The sequence below is a fragment of the Balaenoptera acutorostrata genome, chromosome 1 (assembly GCF_949987535.1).
Source record: "Balaenoptera acutorostrata chromosome 1, mBalAcu1.1, whole genome shotgun sequence".
Classification (NCBI taxonomy): Eukaryota; Metazoa; Chordata; class Mammalia; order Artiodactyla; family Balaenopteridae; genus Balaenoptera; species Balaenoptera acutorostrata.
The window spans coordinates 51,500,944-51,518,216 of record NC_080064.1 but is presented as its reverse complement, the minus strand read 5'-3'; the positions used below and the strand labels follow the sequence as shown (position 1 = coordinate 51,518,216).

General features: G+C 36.9%; 1 protein-coding gene across 1 annotated transcript in view; it reads left to right on the top strand.

Annotated features, from left to right (window-relative positions):
- C1H1orf87 (chromosome 1 C1orf87 homolog) overlaps positions 1-17,273 on the top strand; it is a 160,647-nt gene that overhangs the window by 106,284 nt on the left and 37,090 nt on the right. The window contains 1 exon segment of the mRNA XM_057547167.1: positions 6,013-6,110. Within this exon segment, the coding sequence (XP_057403150.1) occupies positions 6,013-6,110 (98 nt within the window).

The following is a 17,273-nucleotide window of genomic DNA, read 5'->3' as shown; positions in this document are numbered from 1 at the left end:
AAGAATACTGGAAATTGAGACACAGAATTGGAACTCCAATAAGCAGAATATATCTGGAAGGCTATATTTGGAAGGAGTCCAGGATACAGGAGTTAGAATTCCAGAGGAGTAGAAGGAATTGGAATTTACAGACACCCCCCCCCCCGCAAAAAAAATCCTATAGGAAAGATTGGAAAATGCCTTTCATCCAGGTAAACAGGGGTTAAGAATTGAGAGAGTCAGAGAATTCAGAAGAACAAGAGATGTTTACTAAGGAAGCAAGGACACAACATGCTGAAAATGGATTCTTATTCTAGGACAGAAGTAGCTTTCTCTGTGCTTTCATTTATACAGTCAACTAACCATGCAAAGGCAAAGCACATGATAGTGTGTACATGTGTGTGTGCATGTATATTGTATACATGAATATTAAACATGCAAGTTCCACTAGAAGAGGGAGACAACACTACAGGAGATTCCACACATCATAAATGGCCTTTATTATGTTATTGAGAAGATCAGTGGAAATTGACTAAGAAGGAACCATTTCTTGTTAGATTGGAAAATTCATAACAGCATCAGTGAAGCTTGAATGTTCTCAGATGCCCTGGTAGAATGGTATATAAATGACTTGAAAATCAAAATAAATTTACTGAAACTCTTTGAGCCTCAGATTTTCCACCTGGAAAAACTGGGTTCCTTACCTCCTGTGTCTATTGTGAGGATTAAGCAAGATAAGTATGTAAAGGTACTTAATATATGGTCTGATATATGAGGCACTCAGTAAATAGGTTTCCCTTCCTTATATTAAAAAAAAAAAAAATCTGTGTTTGGTGAAATTATCACTACAAAATAGCCTAAGGAAGGAGGACCTTTCCCAGGGTCAAGTGATAGCCACATTGAACGCTGGCTATCAGAGCGGGCCCTGAATGTCCTCCACCCTGAGCTGGCCCTGAAAGTTTAAATTTGTGGTTCATATCCAAGGAAATAGGGCACATTTTCCTTGAAGCTGGTCTGCCTCTCATGAGCCATCTGGCATCTCTTAAGACATCTGGAACTCACTCAAAGTATATTACAGTTTTGGGAGGCATGGCAAATAGAATTCTGTTTCCCCAGAACGTGAGACAAATTGAGGCCCAACAGACACTGGACACGGCAAGCAGCAGTGATTGCACCCCAACATACTTGTTCCTGGACACAGGACTTCAGAGGAGACTGGGAAAGGCCATCTGAGTTGGAAGGGTTTCACAGACCTCCTTAAGTTTCTCACGAAATCTATGCACCCCGTGCCCAGAGGGGAAAAAGAGCACATCCTCACAGCCAATATTTCAGACAGTTAAGAGATCATCTGCCTCTTCTCAGATAAATAAATGCAGTTTTGAAGGGTGATCTATGGGTCTTGTCACTCGAATCAATGGCATTGTCGCCATTCTCAAAGAGGAGTATAAAAACGTATCTAATATCTGTCATCCTCATTCTGTGGACTCACTCGTTCTGTTCCTCTATCACATTTTTGACACAATGATGGCTCAGGAAGAATTCCTGAGGCAACATGGATCCACAGACATTTATTTATTAACTTCCCTGACCATTATTCAAATCAGGTGTAGATTGAATAGTCTGTAGAACCTAAGAAGTTTCCAAGCATGCAGGCTCAGTTTAACACTTTTATACATAATCCATATTCTTTCATCCTCTTTCTGCTCTACATCACAAAGACCTCCCAAACTACTCGCAGACCTTCCTGCCAGGAGGAGCTGCTAGAACACAGGTTGCTCTACCTCTAATTACTCTTGCTTCATTTTCATGCAACTCTCTCATTATCATCAAGAGGGAGTCCCTTTACTTAGGGAACTGGGGCTTGTGAATGTGAGGTTCACTCCCATGGCAAGACTACAGCTATGACACTAGTTTACCAAGTGACCAGAACTGTAAGACATTCTTCTGCAGTTTGCCAGGCTCCTTTTTTGTACTTAGTTGTTTCTATATCAGTACACTCTGCCCTAAAACGATAAATGGTTTCTACTAGCTTCAAATCATTCCCTTCTTCCAAAGCAATAGCCAGATTTCTGAACAATATGGCATGTTTATTCTCACATTCAACATATTAATCACTCAATGTGTTCTGTGTGATAAGATACTAAGGACAACAAACTATTATGATTTCAGTTCCAGAGTTCTCCAGGAGCTCAGGGAAAAGGTAATGTTTTAAACATGATACAATTCTATATGTAAAATACAGTGATGGCAGTAAATTTGAACACAGAGAAGGAACACCAACCTAGCCTCACCCAAAAACTCCAGAGGAGATGATGCAAATACTGAATCTTAGTGGACGTTTGAATTTGGCAAAGAACTGGGGGAGAGCAGAGGAAGGGACAGGAAAGGTATTCTAGGTAAAAGGTGCAATGTGAAATGTCACTGAAGTAAGAGAGAACATGGCTAATTCAGGGAACTGTAAGCCATTTCATATAGGCAGGACACTAAATATATGGTGGCTGGGGACGGTGGGAGATGCTGCTCAAGTTGATGTTAGAATGGAAAGGAGGAACCTGTTTTTGAAGGGTCTTTCTAAGAAGTGTGAACTTTATCCTAAAGCCCCAGTGGAATCATCGAAGGATATTAAACAAGTGAATGATATGATCAAATTTGAAATTTGAAAAGAGCACTCTAATAGAATGTGGAGAATTAGAGGCAGAGAGAACCTTTAAAAGGCCGTTCCAGTAATTCAAGCAAGAAATTATGGGGGTTTAGACCAGGGTAGTAGCAGGAGGGATGGCGATATTAAGGAGATAGAAAAGTAGGTCTTGGTGACTTAATTAGACGTGGGTCCTGAATTCAGAGGAATCAAAAATGACTCCCAAGGTTCTGGCTTTAGCAACTTGGTAGGTGGTGGCACCGTTCTCTGAGATAGGAAACAGAAAATCAGTAGCTAGGGAGGTAAAGGAAAGGATGATGCATTCAGTTTTGAACATATTGATGTAGGTTGAGAGCTTAAAGCTAAATGATTTAAGGGTCTTCAGTATGGAGCTGAAGCCTTGGGAGTAATTAGGATTACTCAAAGACATAATGGAAAGTGAGAAGGGAAGGTTGAGGAGGACACCCATTGTTAAGGAGTAGGTAGATGAAGACAAGCCAAGAAAGGAGACTAAAAATAATCAAAAGAAATATGGCAGTGGTCAAGAAAGCCAAGAGAATAGATTTATGGAAGTATGGCATGATCAGCCATGTCACATGCTGCAAAGAGATCATCTGTAATCAGGACTGAAAAGTATTCATTAAATTTGAAACTGCGGAAGTTACTAATGATTTGGTAAACACAATTTAAGTAGAGTGATGGGGTAAAATGCAAATGGAACCATAAATAGGAAGGGAGGAAGCTGAGAGAACATCTGTGCATCACTCTCTCAAGGAGCATTTTGAGGAAATGAATATTTATTTTACATGTCATTTCCTAAATAACATAAATATTTTATTTACATTTGATTTTTTAAATGTCGCTATTGAACAGAAGAAACTATACATAGCCAAACATTTTCTTATTGAACAAGGGAAATCCTAATCAATATGGATTTTTAAAATAATCCTAGATAACACTAAATTGCCAGGATTTTCTGGTAGATGTTTCTATTGCTCTTCCACAACTGTCAGCAGTCAGTTCTTAGCAGCTATCAATCAATCTGCTTCTAGGAACCCTGATGTACTATTTCTAATCTGCTGTTCATTTAGCCTGGAGCAAAACTCAATGTTGCCAGAAGTAAATAAAGTGTTTTTAGAATAACCTCTTAATATTGATGCTTAAAAATACACTAATATGCTCTAATCATGAGGATAAGTCGATTTTTATTTATTGAGTAAAATGGCATAATGTGACTAATTTCTACCTCTCTCAATTTATTTTTTTCCAACCTATGCCCATACACATTCCACTCTTCAGGACCTTCAACTCATTCACTCATTCCTAATTCATCCATGTATTCATTTATTCAATAACTATTTTTCAACACTGTGCTAGGAATGGTGATAGGAAAATGAAGGAGACGCAATTCCAGCCCTCAGTAAACCACTGTCTTTTAGAGGAGCTCTCATGAACAGATATTTACTGCCCAGTGAAAAGGGGTATAAAACTATAATAGGGTGAATTATACCAAAATACATGCAGTTTATTAAAAGCACCATGCTCTTTCTCACCCATCATTTACACATGCTTTTCTTCTGCCTGGAATTATACTCAACGTGTTTTTCTTCTGGCAAACTATTATTCATTTTTTTCATGTTTTAAATAGATCTTTTTCCTTCCCTGACATACTCTTCTACAGCTAGTAAGTAACATGTGCAAGTTTCTAACCCAGATTGGCTGTTTCCTTGCATAAAGACAAATGAAGATTAGCTTTTTGTCACTATATTAAAATCTAGGTTATATTATTCAAGTACGGTCAGACCAACAGATCAGGAGGTGATTGCCATTGCAAAGACAGTTTGTTACTCAGTTCCCAGGAGGAGGGGAATGGCACACTGCACAGGCCACATGGAGAAGCACCAGGAGGTTAGGAGGCAGAGAGGATGAGGGAAAATGTGAGCAAGAGCCTTTATTGTGGGATGCGTGAGACAAGAGTAAGAAGGCTTAGGATTGGCTAGTTTGAATAATTTCAGTGGGCTCTGGGACATAAGGGCCATTCCTAGTTGCCTAGCACTTGGCCCTTGAGTAATTAGGACATGGAAATAGTGGCCCAAGTGTGAGAGCCTCAATAAAAGAAGTAGTTGGTTTGCAGATGAAAGACACACTTGCAAGCCAGTCCTTCACTATCTCTAGGAATTGGCTAGCCCTGGGAGAGAGGCAGTCTCTCCAGGGTCAGCAAGACCCCATGATGTCAAAACATCAGAATAAAAAGACATGCTTAATACAGTCCGTGTATGGAAATTCCTCTAAAATTAATAAGAGTAGCTACAATTTTTCCAAACCCTGAATTAGACATTTCTTTTTTCTTTGCCCCTTTCTTCCTTCCTTTACTCCTCCCTTCCTTCTTTTTTCTCTCTCTTCATCTCTCTCTCTTTCTTGTTCTCTTGCTCCCCCTTCTCTCCTTTCCTTCCCTCTCTTCTCTTCTCTCTTTCCTCTATATCCCTTCTTCTTCCTTTTCCCTCCTTTCCTTTTCTTCATTTCAAGAAATATTAATCAAATGCCTACTAAAATCCAAGCATTATTCTAACTGCTTATTTTCTCTTGAGGAGTAGAAAATACTGGTCTTACTTAATAGATGAAGTAATTGGGAATAAAAAGGTTCAGTAACTTCCTGAGATCACACAAATCACAGGCAGCATATCCAGTATTCAAAATTAGTCATGTTTTATTCTTAAGTCTCTATGTTTAAACATTATGCTAAACACAGAACACATACTATCACAACCCTAAAAGTTTGATGTGTTTGAATCTAAGTATCACCCACCCACCAACTTGAGAACTGAACTGGTTTGTCAGCTGGACTCAGAAAATATTAAGTACTTGGGAAACTGCAGTGACCCTTCATTCATCCATCCCACAAACATTGAGTACCTGGTTTCTAGACTAAGTTTCATCATTTATTAACTATGTGACATTGAGAAGGTCACTTAATCTCTCTAAGCCTTGGTTTCCTCATATATAAAATACAGATAGTGATAGTAACCTTACTAATACAACAAGCTTCTTTAGTAAATCAAAGTAGTTGTACAAAAATACTTTGTAATTTACTTATATAATAAGTGTGTATAATTTCTAGGTCTGGACCGCCCATTCCATGGCTGACAAAAATGTAAGATCAGCATTTCAAAGTTCAGTGACTTCTGAGTAATGAACTATACCTTTGTGTCAAGCAACTAAAAATTTGCTGGTGATGCACATTCAGTTGGACATTCTTGTCCTAAATGGTATCTTAATGGTATAATGCACTCCTGGTTATTAATTCTTTGTCCAAATTATATAAGTTCTAATTATAGGAGGGAAATTCAAATCTTAATTTCATTATATTGAAATTTCAAATCTTTTCTTATTTGCAGGTCAGGGCTATATGTGGGAAACATGGATTATATTTGACTTTGAGCCTTCTGGAAACATTGCTTAACCATCAAGATTTGGGTTACCAGGACGAAATAAAGTAAGTTGATTTTTTTATTCACACAGTCCTTTATTAGAATACCAAACACATAGATCTGTCTTTAGGCTAGAAGTTTTATGTATGAAGCAATCAATTTTATCACCTAAAGAAAGAGTTAAGGAATGTTTGCTTATATTAAGAACAGAGGATCTTCTTGGTCATAGAAAAACAAAAGCGGTAAACTTCCACTTCCAGTTTACTGGTAAATGGTAAATCAGATTTACCATTTCACCCTAAACAACTAAAAATTAGGACAAAATATATGAAGCAATATTTTTCAGACTTTGGACATCAGGCAGCATAGAACAGTGATTCCTGAGAGAAGGAAATGAGGTAAGCTCAGTTTACTGAACAAGAAGAGGGATTCCAAACTGAGCCCAGCATTCTCCTTGAGCTAAAGGGACAGAGTATGAAGTTCAGGAAGGCCAAGAAGGCTAGAATGCCCAGTACAAAGTAGCAGCGAGGAGAGATCCCCTAGGAGTACTTTCTGGAGATTTCCAAGAGTTGCCCTCATGTCTTCATGTGAAGACTTGGCTAATGTATGCATTTGAGGAAACTACCCAAGGCCAGAGAAAGAAACACCAAAAGAAAAAGGTGGGGAAATTTTTAGATCTCACACAGAGTTGGGAATAGTTCATATTTCCACCCATCAGAGAGAAACACATGTGGCATTGATTAGAGTCCCCAGAAGGGTATTGTGCTATAGTGGAGCCTAATACATGAGAAATTGGAGTCTCAGAAGGAGAGAAGACAAATAGGGGGAAAGAAAAAAATGTTGAAAAAACAATGGCTGTAAGTTTTCCGAATTTGAAGAAAACTATAAAGACATGGACCTAAGAAGTTTAATGAACTTCAAATATTAGAAATTTGAAGTAAGCCATACCAAGGCTCATCATAATCAGATTGCTTAAACTAGCAATAAATAAAAAACCTTAAATGCACAAGAGAAAATGAAAAATTACATATAGAGCAGCAAAGATAAGAATTACAACAGATTTATCATTAGAAAAGATGTAAGCAATAAGACAGTGGAAAAACAACCTTAAAGTATTGAAGGAAGAAACTATCAATCTGGAATGCTACATCCAGCAAAACTATCTTTCAAAAACTAATGGGAATTAAGACTTTTTTCATACATATAAAGTTGAGAAAATTCATAACTGTCAGAGCAGCACTACAAGAAATATTAAAAGAAGCCCTCAGACAGAAGGAAAATAATCATTTTTAATCTACACAAAGAAATGAAAAGTACAGGAAATAATAAATGTCAATGAATAAAAATATATTTTCCTTATTTAAAAAAACCTCTTTAAATAATAATTGACTGTTTAAGGCAAAAATAATAACAATGTACTGTGGAGTTTATAACATAATAAAGTACAACATTTGACAATAGCATACAAGACTGGGAGGTGGAAATAAACTTTTACTGTAAAAAGCTCCTTATACTATTAGCTAAGTAGTACAATTTTGTTTGAAGGAAGAATGTATTGAGTTAAAAATACTAATAGAGAAGATTAAATGGAATAATCACATGTAAATACTAAGAATAGATCAAAAAAAAAAAGAGGGAAAAGAAAACTAACAGGACAAATAGAAAATAAATACAAATAAAAATAATAGATTTAAATCCAACCATATCAATAATTACAATAAGTATTAATGATTCAAATGCGCCAATTAAAAGGAGGCAATTTTCAGGGACTTCCCTGGTGGTGCACTGGTTAAGACTCTGTGCTCCCAATGCAGGGGGCCCGGGTTCGATCCCTGGTCAGGGAACTAGATCCCATATGTATGCCACAACTAAGGAGCTGGTGAGCTGCAACTAAGAAGCCCCCCTGCCGCAACTCAGGAACTCACCTGCTGCAACTAAGACCTGGTGCAACCAAATAAATAAATTAAATTAAATTAAAAGGCAGCAATTTTCAGATTTCATTTAAAAATCAAGACACAACTAAATGCTATCTGAAATGAACCCCTTTAGAATATAAAGACAGACACACTGAAAGTAAAAGGATGGAAAGTGATATACCTTATTAATTCTAATGAAAAGAAAGCTGGGATGGTTACACTAAAGTCAGAAAAAGTAGCTTCTAAATCAAGAGGTATTGCCAGAAATTCAATTCATCAAGAGGACATACAAACCTAAATGATCATGCTCTTAATAATATAGCTTCAATTTACATGAAGTAAAAACATAAAACTGGAAGAAGGAATAGATTCACAATTTATAGTTGGAGAACTGAACATCTTTCTGTCAGTAATTGATAAAACAAGTAGACATAAAATCAGTAAGAATATAGAAGACTTGGACCATATTATCAACTAACTTGATGTAAGTGGCAATTACTCCACACAACAGCAGAATACGGATTCCTTTTAAGTGTTCATGAAATATTTAAGAGAAAAACCCTATCTACCCTGATCCATAAAACAAGTCTCAGTAAATTTAGAAGGATTAAATCATATAAAATATGTGTTCTGACCCCCAAAAATTAAATTAGAAATCAAAAAACAAAATCAAAATAAAATCCTGGAATTCTCCAAACATTATGAAACTAAACAATATAAATAACCACTGATCAAAGAAGAAATCACAAGGGAAATTAGACAATATTTTGAACTGAATTAAAATGAAAACACAACACACCAGTAATCTTTGTCTTTTTTTCTTTTTCTATTTTTTTTTTTTTCCCCAAGCCGACTAGATAATACTTTAAAGGGAAGGGCTAGAAAGTGGTATACTTAACAAGAGACTCAGGTCATTCTTTTTTTTTTTTTTAATTTTTGAATTTTATTTTATTTATTTTTTTATACAGCAGATCCTTATTAGTCATAAATTTTATACACATCAGTGTATATAAGTCAATCCCAATCTCCAAATTCATCACACCCCCACCCCCACCCCCCAGCCGCTTTCCCCCTCGGTGTCCATACGTTTGTTCTCTACATCTGTGTCTCAATTTCTCCCCTGCAAACCGGTTCCTCTGTACCATTTTTCTAGATTCCACATATATGTGTTACTATACGATATTTGTTTTTCTCTTTCTGACTTACTTCACTCTGTACGACACTCTCTACATCCATCCAGGTCTCAACAAATGACCCAATTTCGTTCTTTATATGGCTGAGTAATATTCCATTGTATATATGGAATATATACATCTTCCTGACCAATTCATCTCTCAATGGGCATTTAGGTTGCTTCCATGACCTGGGTATTGTAAATAGTGCTGCAATGGACATTGGGGTGCATGCGTCTTTTTGAATTATGGTTTTCTCTGGGTATATGCCCAGTAGTGGGATTGATGGATCGTATGGTAATTCTATTTTTTAGTTTTTTAAGGAACCTCCATACTGTTCTCCATAGTGGCTGTATCAAGTTACATTCCCACCAACAGTGCAAGATGGTTCCCTTTTCTCCACACCCTCTCCAGCATTTGTTGTTTGTAGATTTTCTGATGATGCCCATTCTAACTGGTGTGAGGTGATACCTCATTGTAGTTTTGATTTGCATTTCTCTAATAATTAGTGATGTTGAGCAGCTTTTCATGTGCTTCTTGGCCATCTGTATGTCTTCTTTGGAGAAATGTCTATTTAGGTCTTCTGCCCATTTTTGGATTGGGTTGTTTGTTTCTTTAATATTGAGCTGCATGAGCTGTTTATATATTTTGGAGATTAATCCTTTGTCCATTGATTCGTTTGCAAATATTTTCTCCCATTCTGAGGGTTGGTTTTTCATCTTGTTTATAGTTTCCTTTGCTGTGCAAAAGCTTTTAAGTTTCATTAGGTCACATTTGTTTATTTTTGTTTTTATTTCCATTACTCTAGGAGGTGGGTCAAAAAGGATCTTGCTGTGACTTATGTCATAGAGTGTTCTTCCTATGTTTTCCTCTAAGAATTTTACAGTGTCCGTCTTACATTTAGGTCTCTAATCCATTTTGAGTTTATTTTGTGTATGGTGTTAGGGAGTATTCTAATTTCATTCTTTTACATGTAGCTATCCAGTTTTCCCAGCACCACTTATTGAAGAGACTGTCTTTTCTCCATTGTATATCCTTGCCTTCTTTGTCATAGATTAGTTGACCATAGGTGTGTGGGTTTGTCTCTGGGCTTTCTATCCTGTTCCATTGATCTATGTGTCTGTTTTTGTGCCAGTACCATATTGTCTTGATTACTGTAGCTTTGTAGTATAGTCTGAAGTCAGGGAGTCTGATTCCTCCAGCTCCATATTTTTTCCCTCAAGACTGCTTTGGCTATTTGGGGTCTTTTGTGTCTCCATACAAATTTTAAGATTTTTTTGTTCTAGTTCCATTAAAAATGCCATTGGTAATTTGATAGGGATTGCATTGAATCTGTAGATTGCTTTGGGTAGTATAGTCATTTTCACAATGTTGATTCTTCCAGTCCAAGAACATGGTATATCTCTCCATCTGTTGGTATCATCTTTAATTTCTTTCATCAGTGTCTTATAGTTTTCTGCATACAGGTCTTTTGTCTCCCTAGGTAGGTTTATTCCTGGGCATTTTATTCTGTTTGTTGCAGTGGTAAATAGGAGTGTTTCCTTAATTTCTCTTTCACATTTTCAACATTAATGTATAGGAATGCAAGAGATTTTTGTGCATTAATTTTGTATCCTGCAACTTTACCAAATTCATTGATTAGCTCTAGTAGTTTTCTAGTGGCATCTTTAGGATTCTCTATGTATAGTATCATGTCATCTGCAAACAGTGACAGTTTTACTTCTTTTCCTATTTGTATTCTTTTTATTTATTTTTCTTCTCTGATTGCCGTGGCTAGGACTTCCAAAACTATGTTGAATAATAGTGGTGAGAGTGGACATCCTTGTCTTGTTCTTGATCTTAGAGGAAATGCTTTCAGTTTTTCACCATTGAGAATGATGTTTGCTGTGCGTTTGTCATATATGGGCTTTAGTATGTTGAGGTAGGTTCCCTCTATGCCCACTTTCTGGAGAGTTTTTATCATAAATGGGTGTTGAATTTTGTCAAAAGCTTTTTCTGCATCTATTGAGATGATCATATGGTTTTTATTCTTCAGTTTGTTAATATGGTGTATCACATTCATTGATTTGTGTATATTGAAGAATCCTTGCATCCCTGGGATAAATCCCACTTGATCATGGTGTATGATCTTTTTAATGTGTTGTTGGATTCTGTTTGCTAGTATTTTGTTGAGGATTTTTGCATCTCTATTCATCAGTGATATTGGTCTCTAATTTTCTTTTTTTGTAGTATCTTTGTCTGGTTTTGGTATCAGGGTGATGGTAGACTCATAGAATGAGTTTGAGAGTGTTCCTCCCTCTGCAATTTTTTGGAAGAGTTTGAGAAGGATGGGTGTTAGCTCTTCTCTAAATGTTTGGTAGAATTCACCTGTGAAGCCATCCGGTCCTGGACTTTTGTTTGTTGGAAGATTTTTAATCACAGTTTCGATTTTGTTACTTGTGATTGGTCTGTTCATATTTACTATTTCTTCCTGGTTCAGTCTTGGAAGGTTATACCTTTCTAAGAATTTGTCCATTTCTTCCAGGTTGTCCATTTTATTGGCACAGAGTTGCTTGTAGTAGTCTCGTAGGATGCTTTGTATTTCTGTGGTGTCTGTTGTAACTTCTCCTTTTTCATTTCTAATTTTACTGATTTGAGTCCTCTCCCTCTTTTTCTTGATGAGTCTGGCTAATGGTTTATCCATTTTTTTTTATCTTCTCAAAGAACCAGCTTTTAGTTTTATTGATCTTTGCTATTATTTTCTTTGTTTCTATTTCATTTATTTCTGCTCTGATCTTTATGATTTCTTTCCTTCTACTAACTTTGGGTTTTGTTTGTTCTTCTTTCTCTAGTTCCTTTAGGTGTAAGGTTAGATTGTTTATTTGAGATTTTTCTTGTTTCTTGAGGTAGGCTTGTATAGCTATAAACTTCCCTCTGAGAACTGCTTTTGCTGCATCCCATAGGTTTTGGATCGTCGTGTTTTCATTGTCATTTGTCTCCAGGTATTTTTTGATTTCCTCTTTGATTTCTTCAGTGATCTCTTGGTTATTTAGTAACGTATTGTTTAGCCTTTATGTTTTTGTGTTTTTTTACATTTTTTCCCTTGTAATTCATTTCTAATCTCATAGCGTTGTGGTCAAAAAAGATGCTTGATATGATTTCAATTTTCTTAAACTTACTGAGGCTTGATATATGACCCAAGATGTGATCTATCCTGGAGAATGTTCCATGCGCACTTGAGAAGAAAGTGTAATCTGCTGTTTTTGGATGGAATGTCCTATAATTATCAATTAAATCTATCTGGTCTATTGTGTCATTTAAAGCTTCTGTTTCCTTATTTATTTTCATTTTGGATGATCTGTCCATTGGTGTAAGTGAGGTGTTAAAGTCCCACACTATTATTGTGTTACTGTCGATTTCCTCTTTTATAGCTGTTAACAGTTGCCTTATGTATTGAGGTGCTCCTATGTTGGGTGCATATATATTTATAATTGTTATATATTCTTCTTGGATTGATCCCTTGATCATTATGTAGTGTCCTTCCTTGTCTCTTGTAACATTTTTTATTTTAAAGTCTATTTTATCTGATACGAGTATTGCTACCCCAGCTTTCTTTTGATTTCCTTTTGCATGGAATATCTTTTTCCATCCCCTCACTTTCAGTCTGCATGTTTCCCTAGATCTGAAGTTGTCTCTTGTAGACAGCATATATATGGATGTAGTTTTTGTATCCATTCAGCAAGCCTGTGCCTTTTGGTTGGAGCATTGAATCCATTCACGTTTAAGGTAATTATCAATATGTATGTTCCTATGACCATTTTCTTAATTGTTTTGGGTTTGTTTTTGTAGGTCCTTTTCTTCTCTTGTGTTTCCCACTTTTAGAGAAGTTCCTTTAGCATTTGTTGTAGAGCTGGTTTGGTGGTGCTGAATTCTCTTAGCTTTTACTTGTCTGTAAAGCTTTTGATTTCTCCATCAAATCTGAATGAGATCCTTGCTGGGTAGAATAATCTTGGTTGTAGGTTCTTCCCTTTCATCACTTTAAGTATATCGTGCCACTCCCTTCTGGCTTGTAGAGTTTCTGCTGAGAAATCAGCTCTTAACCTTATGGGAGTTCCCTTGTATGTTATTTGTCGTTTTTCCCTTGCTGCTTTCAATAATTTTTCTTTGTCTTTAATTTTTGCCAATTTGATTACTATGTGTCTCGGCGTGTTTCTCCTTCAGTTTATCCTGTATGGGACTCACTGCGCTTCCTGGACTTGGGTTGCTACTTCCTTTCCCATGTTCGGGAGGTTTTCGACCATAATCTCTTCAAATATTTTCTCAGTCCTTTCTCTCTCTCTTCTCCTTCTGGGACCCCTATAATGCGAATATTGTTGCATTTAATGTTGTCCCAGAGGTCTCTTAGGCTGTCTTCATTTCTTTTCATTCTTTTTTCTTTATTCTGTTCCGCAGCAGTGAATTCCAACATTCTGCCTTCCAGGTCACTTATCTGTTCTTCTGCCTCAGTTATTCTGCTATTGATTCCTTCTAGTGTAGTTTTTATTTCAGTTATTGTATTGTTCATCTCTGTTTGTTTTTTCTTTAATTCTTCTAGGTCTTTGTTAAACATTTCTTGCATCTTCTCGATCTTTGCCTCCATTCTTTTTCCGAGGTCCTGGATCATCTTCACTATCATTATTCTGAATTCTTTTTCTGGAAGGTTGCCTATCTCCACTTCATTTAGTTGTTTTTCTGGGGTTTTATCTTGTTCCTTCATCTGGTACATAGCCCTCTGCCTTTTCATCTTGTCTATTTTTCTGTGAAGGTGGTTTTTGTTCCACAGGCTGCAGGATTGTAGTTCTTCTTGCTTCTGCTGTCGGCCCTCTCCTTTTTTTCTTTTTCTTGCATTTCATATTCAATCCATCAGTAATCCATTAGTAAGTCAACCTATCTTGAGAATATGTCAAGATTCTGGTCCTGTCTCACCACCTCTATTATTACTTAACTTCACCCCATCCAAGCTACCATTATCTTTCTCCTGGATTACTATAATGCCTCCTAACTGAATTCTGCTTCTCCCTTGTCCCTAGTTTATCCTCAATACAGCAGCTACAGTGATCTATTAAAACCTAAAACAATATCATTGCTCTGCTCATAACACTGTAGGAACACCTTATTTCACTCAAAGGGAAAAAAAATCAAAGTCCTCATAAAGGGTTCTATGTGACCTGCCCTCTGTCACTTCTCTGGCTCCATCTACAACTTCCTTTTCTCATTCTGTTCCAGTCACACTGTGCTCTTTCTTCCTCAAACATACCAGGCACAGATCCACCTTAACACCTATCTTCTGAATGATTACTCAACCTAGAATGCTTTTCCAATGTCCATTTTCTTCCTGCTAACTCCTTCACCTTAAGTTTTTCCCCAGTTGTCACCTTGTCCATGAAGCCTACACTAAACACTCTATTTAAAGTTGTAGTGGACTTCCCTCGTGGTGCAGTGGTTAGGAATCCACCTGCCAACGCAGGGCACACAGGTTCGAGCTCTGGTCCAGGAATATCCTACATGCCCCAGAGCAACTACATGCCCCAGTTGCACCACAACTACTGAGCCTGCACTCTAGAGCCCGTGAGCCACGACTACTGAGCCCTTGTGCCACAACTACTGAAGCCCATGCACCTAGAGCCCATGCTCCACAACAAGAGAAGCCCCTGCAGTGAGAAGCCCACGCACCACAGCCAAGAGTAGCCACCCTTACCGCAACTAGAGAAAGCCTGCATGCAGCAATGAAGACCCAACACAGCCAAAAATTAATTAATTTAAAAAATTGTAGTCACCTGATCCTTTCTTCCCCTTAACCTGCTCTCCTTTTGCTTCCCTCAATACACTTATAAACTTTTAATGTATAAACTTTTAATCAAATTGATGTATGTTGTTTATTGTTGTTATCTGTCAGTCTCTGATAAACTATAGACTATAGTGCCATAGGGTAGCAGAATCTTTGTTTTATTTATTGATGCATCCCATGTGTATAGAGCGCTACCTGGCACATAGTAGGTATTTGATAAATATTTGTGGAATTGAACTGAACTAGAGGAAGAATAAAGTCTCAAAATACTCTGAGGGATACAGATACATGAGTTTTCCCTAATCCTTAGCTTATGGTCAAATTGAAGAAGGCCTTCCCTAACCATCTCATCAAAATCATGTTCCTTGTGCTATACACTCTCTTAGCATTCAGTAATGTTCTTTCCTATCACTTTTCACTATTTGTAATTATGTATTTATTTGTGTGATTTGTTAATTTAATGTCTAGATGGTGATCTCCATGCTGGCAAGGATCGTTACACATTATATTCCAACATCTTGTAGGCCAGTGCTTGGCACATGATAGGTACAGAGTAAATATTTGATTAATCCATTCATTCATTTAACAAATATTTATTGAGTGCCTACTGTATACCAATCACTATTGTAGTCATTGGGAATATAGATATGAATGAAACAAAGTCCCTTCCCTCACGAAGCTTATATTCTAATGGGGAAGAGAAATTATAAATAAAGTAGAATATGTGACATATCACATGGTGATAAAAGGTTATGGGGACATCAAGTGGTAAATAACTGATGAGAGGAGGTTGAGCATAGCCAATGAATTTCCACTAGACCAGGTTTGGACATGGCTGTTTTCTTTCTCTAAAATATTGGAGGTGGTTGGGTGAAGGTGAGGGAGGTGGTTAAGCAGGAAAAGCAAAAAAGTGGGATTAGAGCCAAGTAGAAAGTCAATAAGCCAAAATTGGGAGTCCCAAAAAGGCACCAGTATAAAAGGAGAAAATGCAAGTGTCAAAGCTCACATTATACTGAGTATACTTGATTAGAAGTTGGGGTCCAGAACCAAGATTCCAGGAATCAGGGATATGAGAATAAGAGTGAATGGGGAACAAATGAGGTTAGGCTACTTACAATTATATCAAAATTCTCAATTTCCCACTATTTTATGTGTATATCAGAGAAGCACACCGATTTTTTTTATTCACCTGTCTTTGACCTTTGAATGTTCAAGGACATCAAAACTATGAGACCAATGAAGAATTGCATTTATAAGTGATAAGCCTGTTTCATCCTTAGATAGTCATTGGTTAAAGCTTCTTCTGTTGAATTAAATCCATTCAGTTAAGGGCTTGGTATGCAAACCTATATTCTTAAGAGATTAAAGATGCAATTTAGACACACATTTTAGAAGCTGAATGCATGAATCATTATTTTAGTACATATTGTCCATTAATCTGCTGTTCTATTGGGAACCCATTTGGAATGTGGCTGCTTACTAATTAGCAGGATTCTAGTGCTGAGCTGCTTCCTGATTAAATGTCCTTTAGAATCAATAAAACATCGGGGGGGATTATGGTGATGTGGGATTAGCCCCATCTAACCAAATAAAATGAGCTGTGTTGTTTTCTTAAACTATCACGTTGCAAGAGCTGATGAGAGGAGCAATTTCGAGAACGCTGCGGCAAAGTTGTTTTGTGTGTGTGTGTGTGTGTGTGTGTGTGTGTGTGTGTGTTTTAACATTGAGATTTTGGTTTTTGCCATTTCCCTACCAAGCAGAGACATTAGTGAATGACTGCCAGGATAAGGCGATTTTGAGAAAGACTTGATTACGATTTCAAATCTCTACTCTGAATCACCCTTATGAGTGAGTGAGTTCAGGTTGTGTTGAATGGAAATTATTATCCCGGTTCTTGGCCAGGAACATGTAAGTCAGAATTAGTATTTAATGTTTCTCTGTGACTTTGCAGTAAATGGTAATTAATGAGGGCAGAGAGAGAACAGGAGGCAAACTAATACTCTAAAACTGTATTGGCAAAATTAAATGCTTCAAACCCAGTTTAAAACATAGGCACATGAGCCAAATTGTGTCAGGGGAGGGGATAAATAATGAAGCTGCTATGGAAGCTTCGTAAATAGAGTGGCACAATTGACATAGCCCCAAGTAAAACTTATCATACACATCTGGTCCATTGTTGGGAGTGCAATTAGGTTGAAAAGGACTGGTTTGATAATCCTAGGAACAACCAGAGGATTTTAGGAGATAAAGGAAACATGAGGTGTCTGATTCAGCAATTACTTTTTAATGGGAATAGGAAAATTGTTAGGCAGTGAGCTATTAGAGACATGGTAT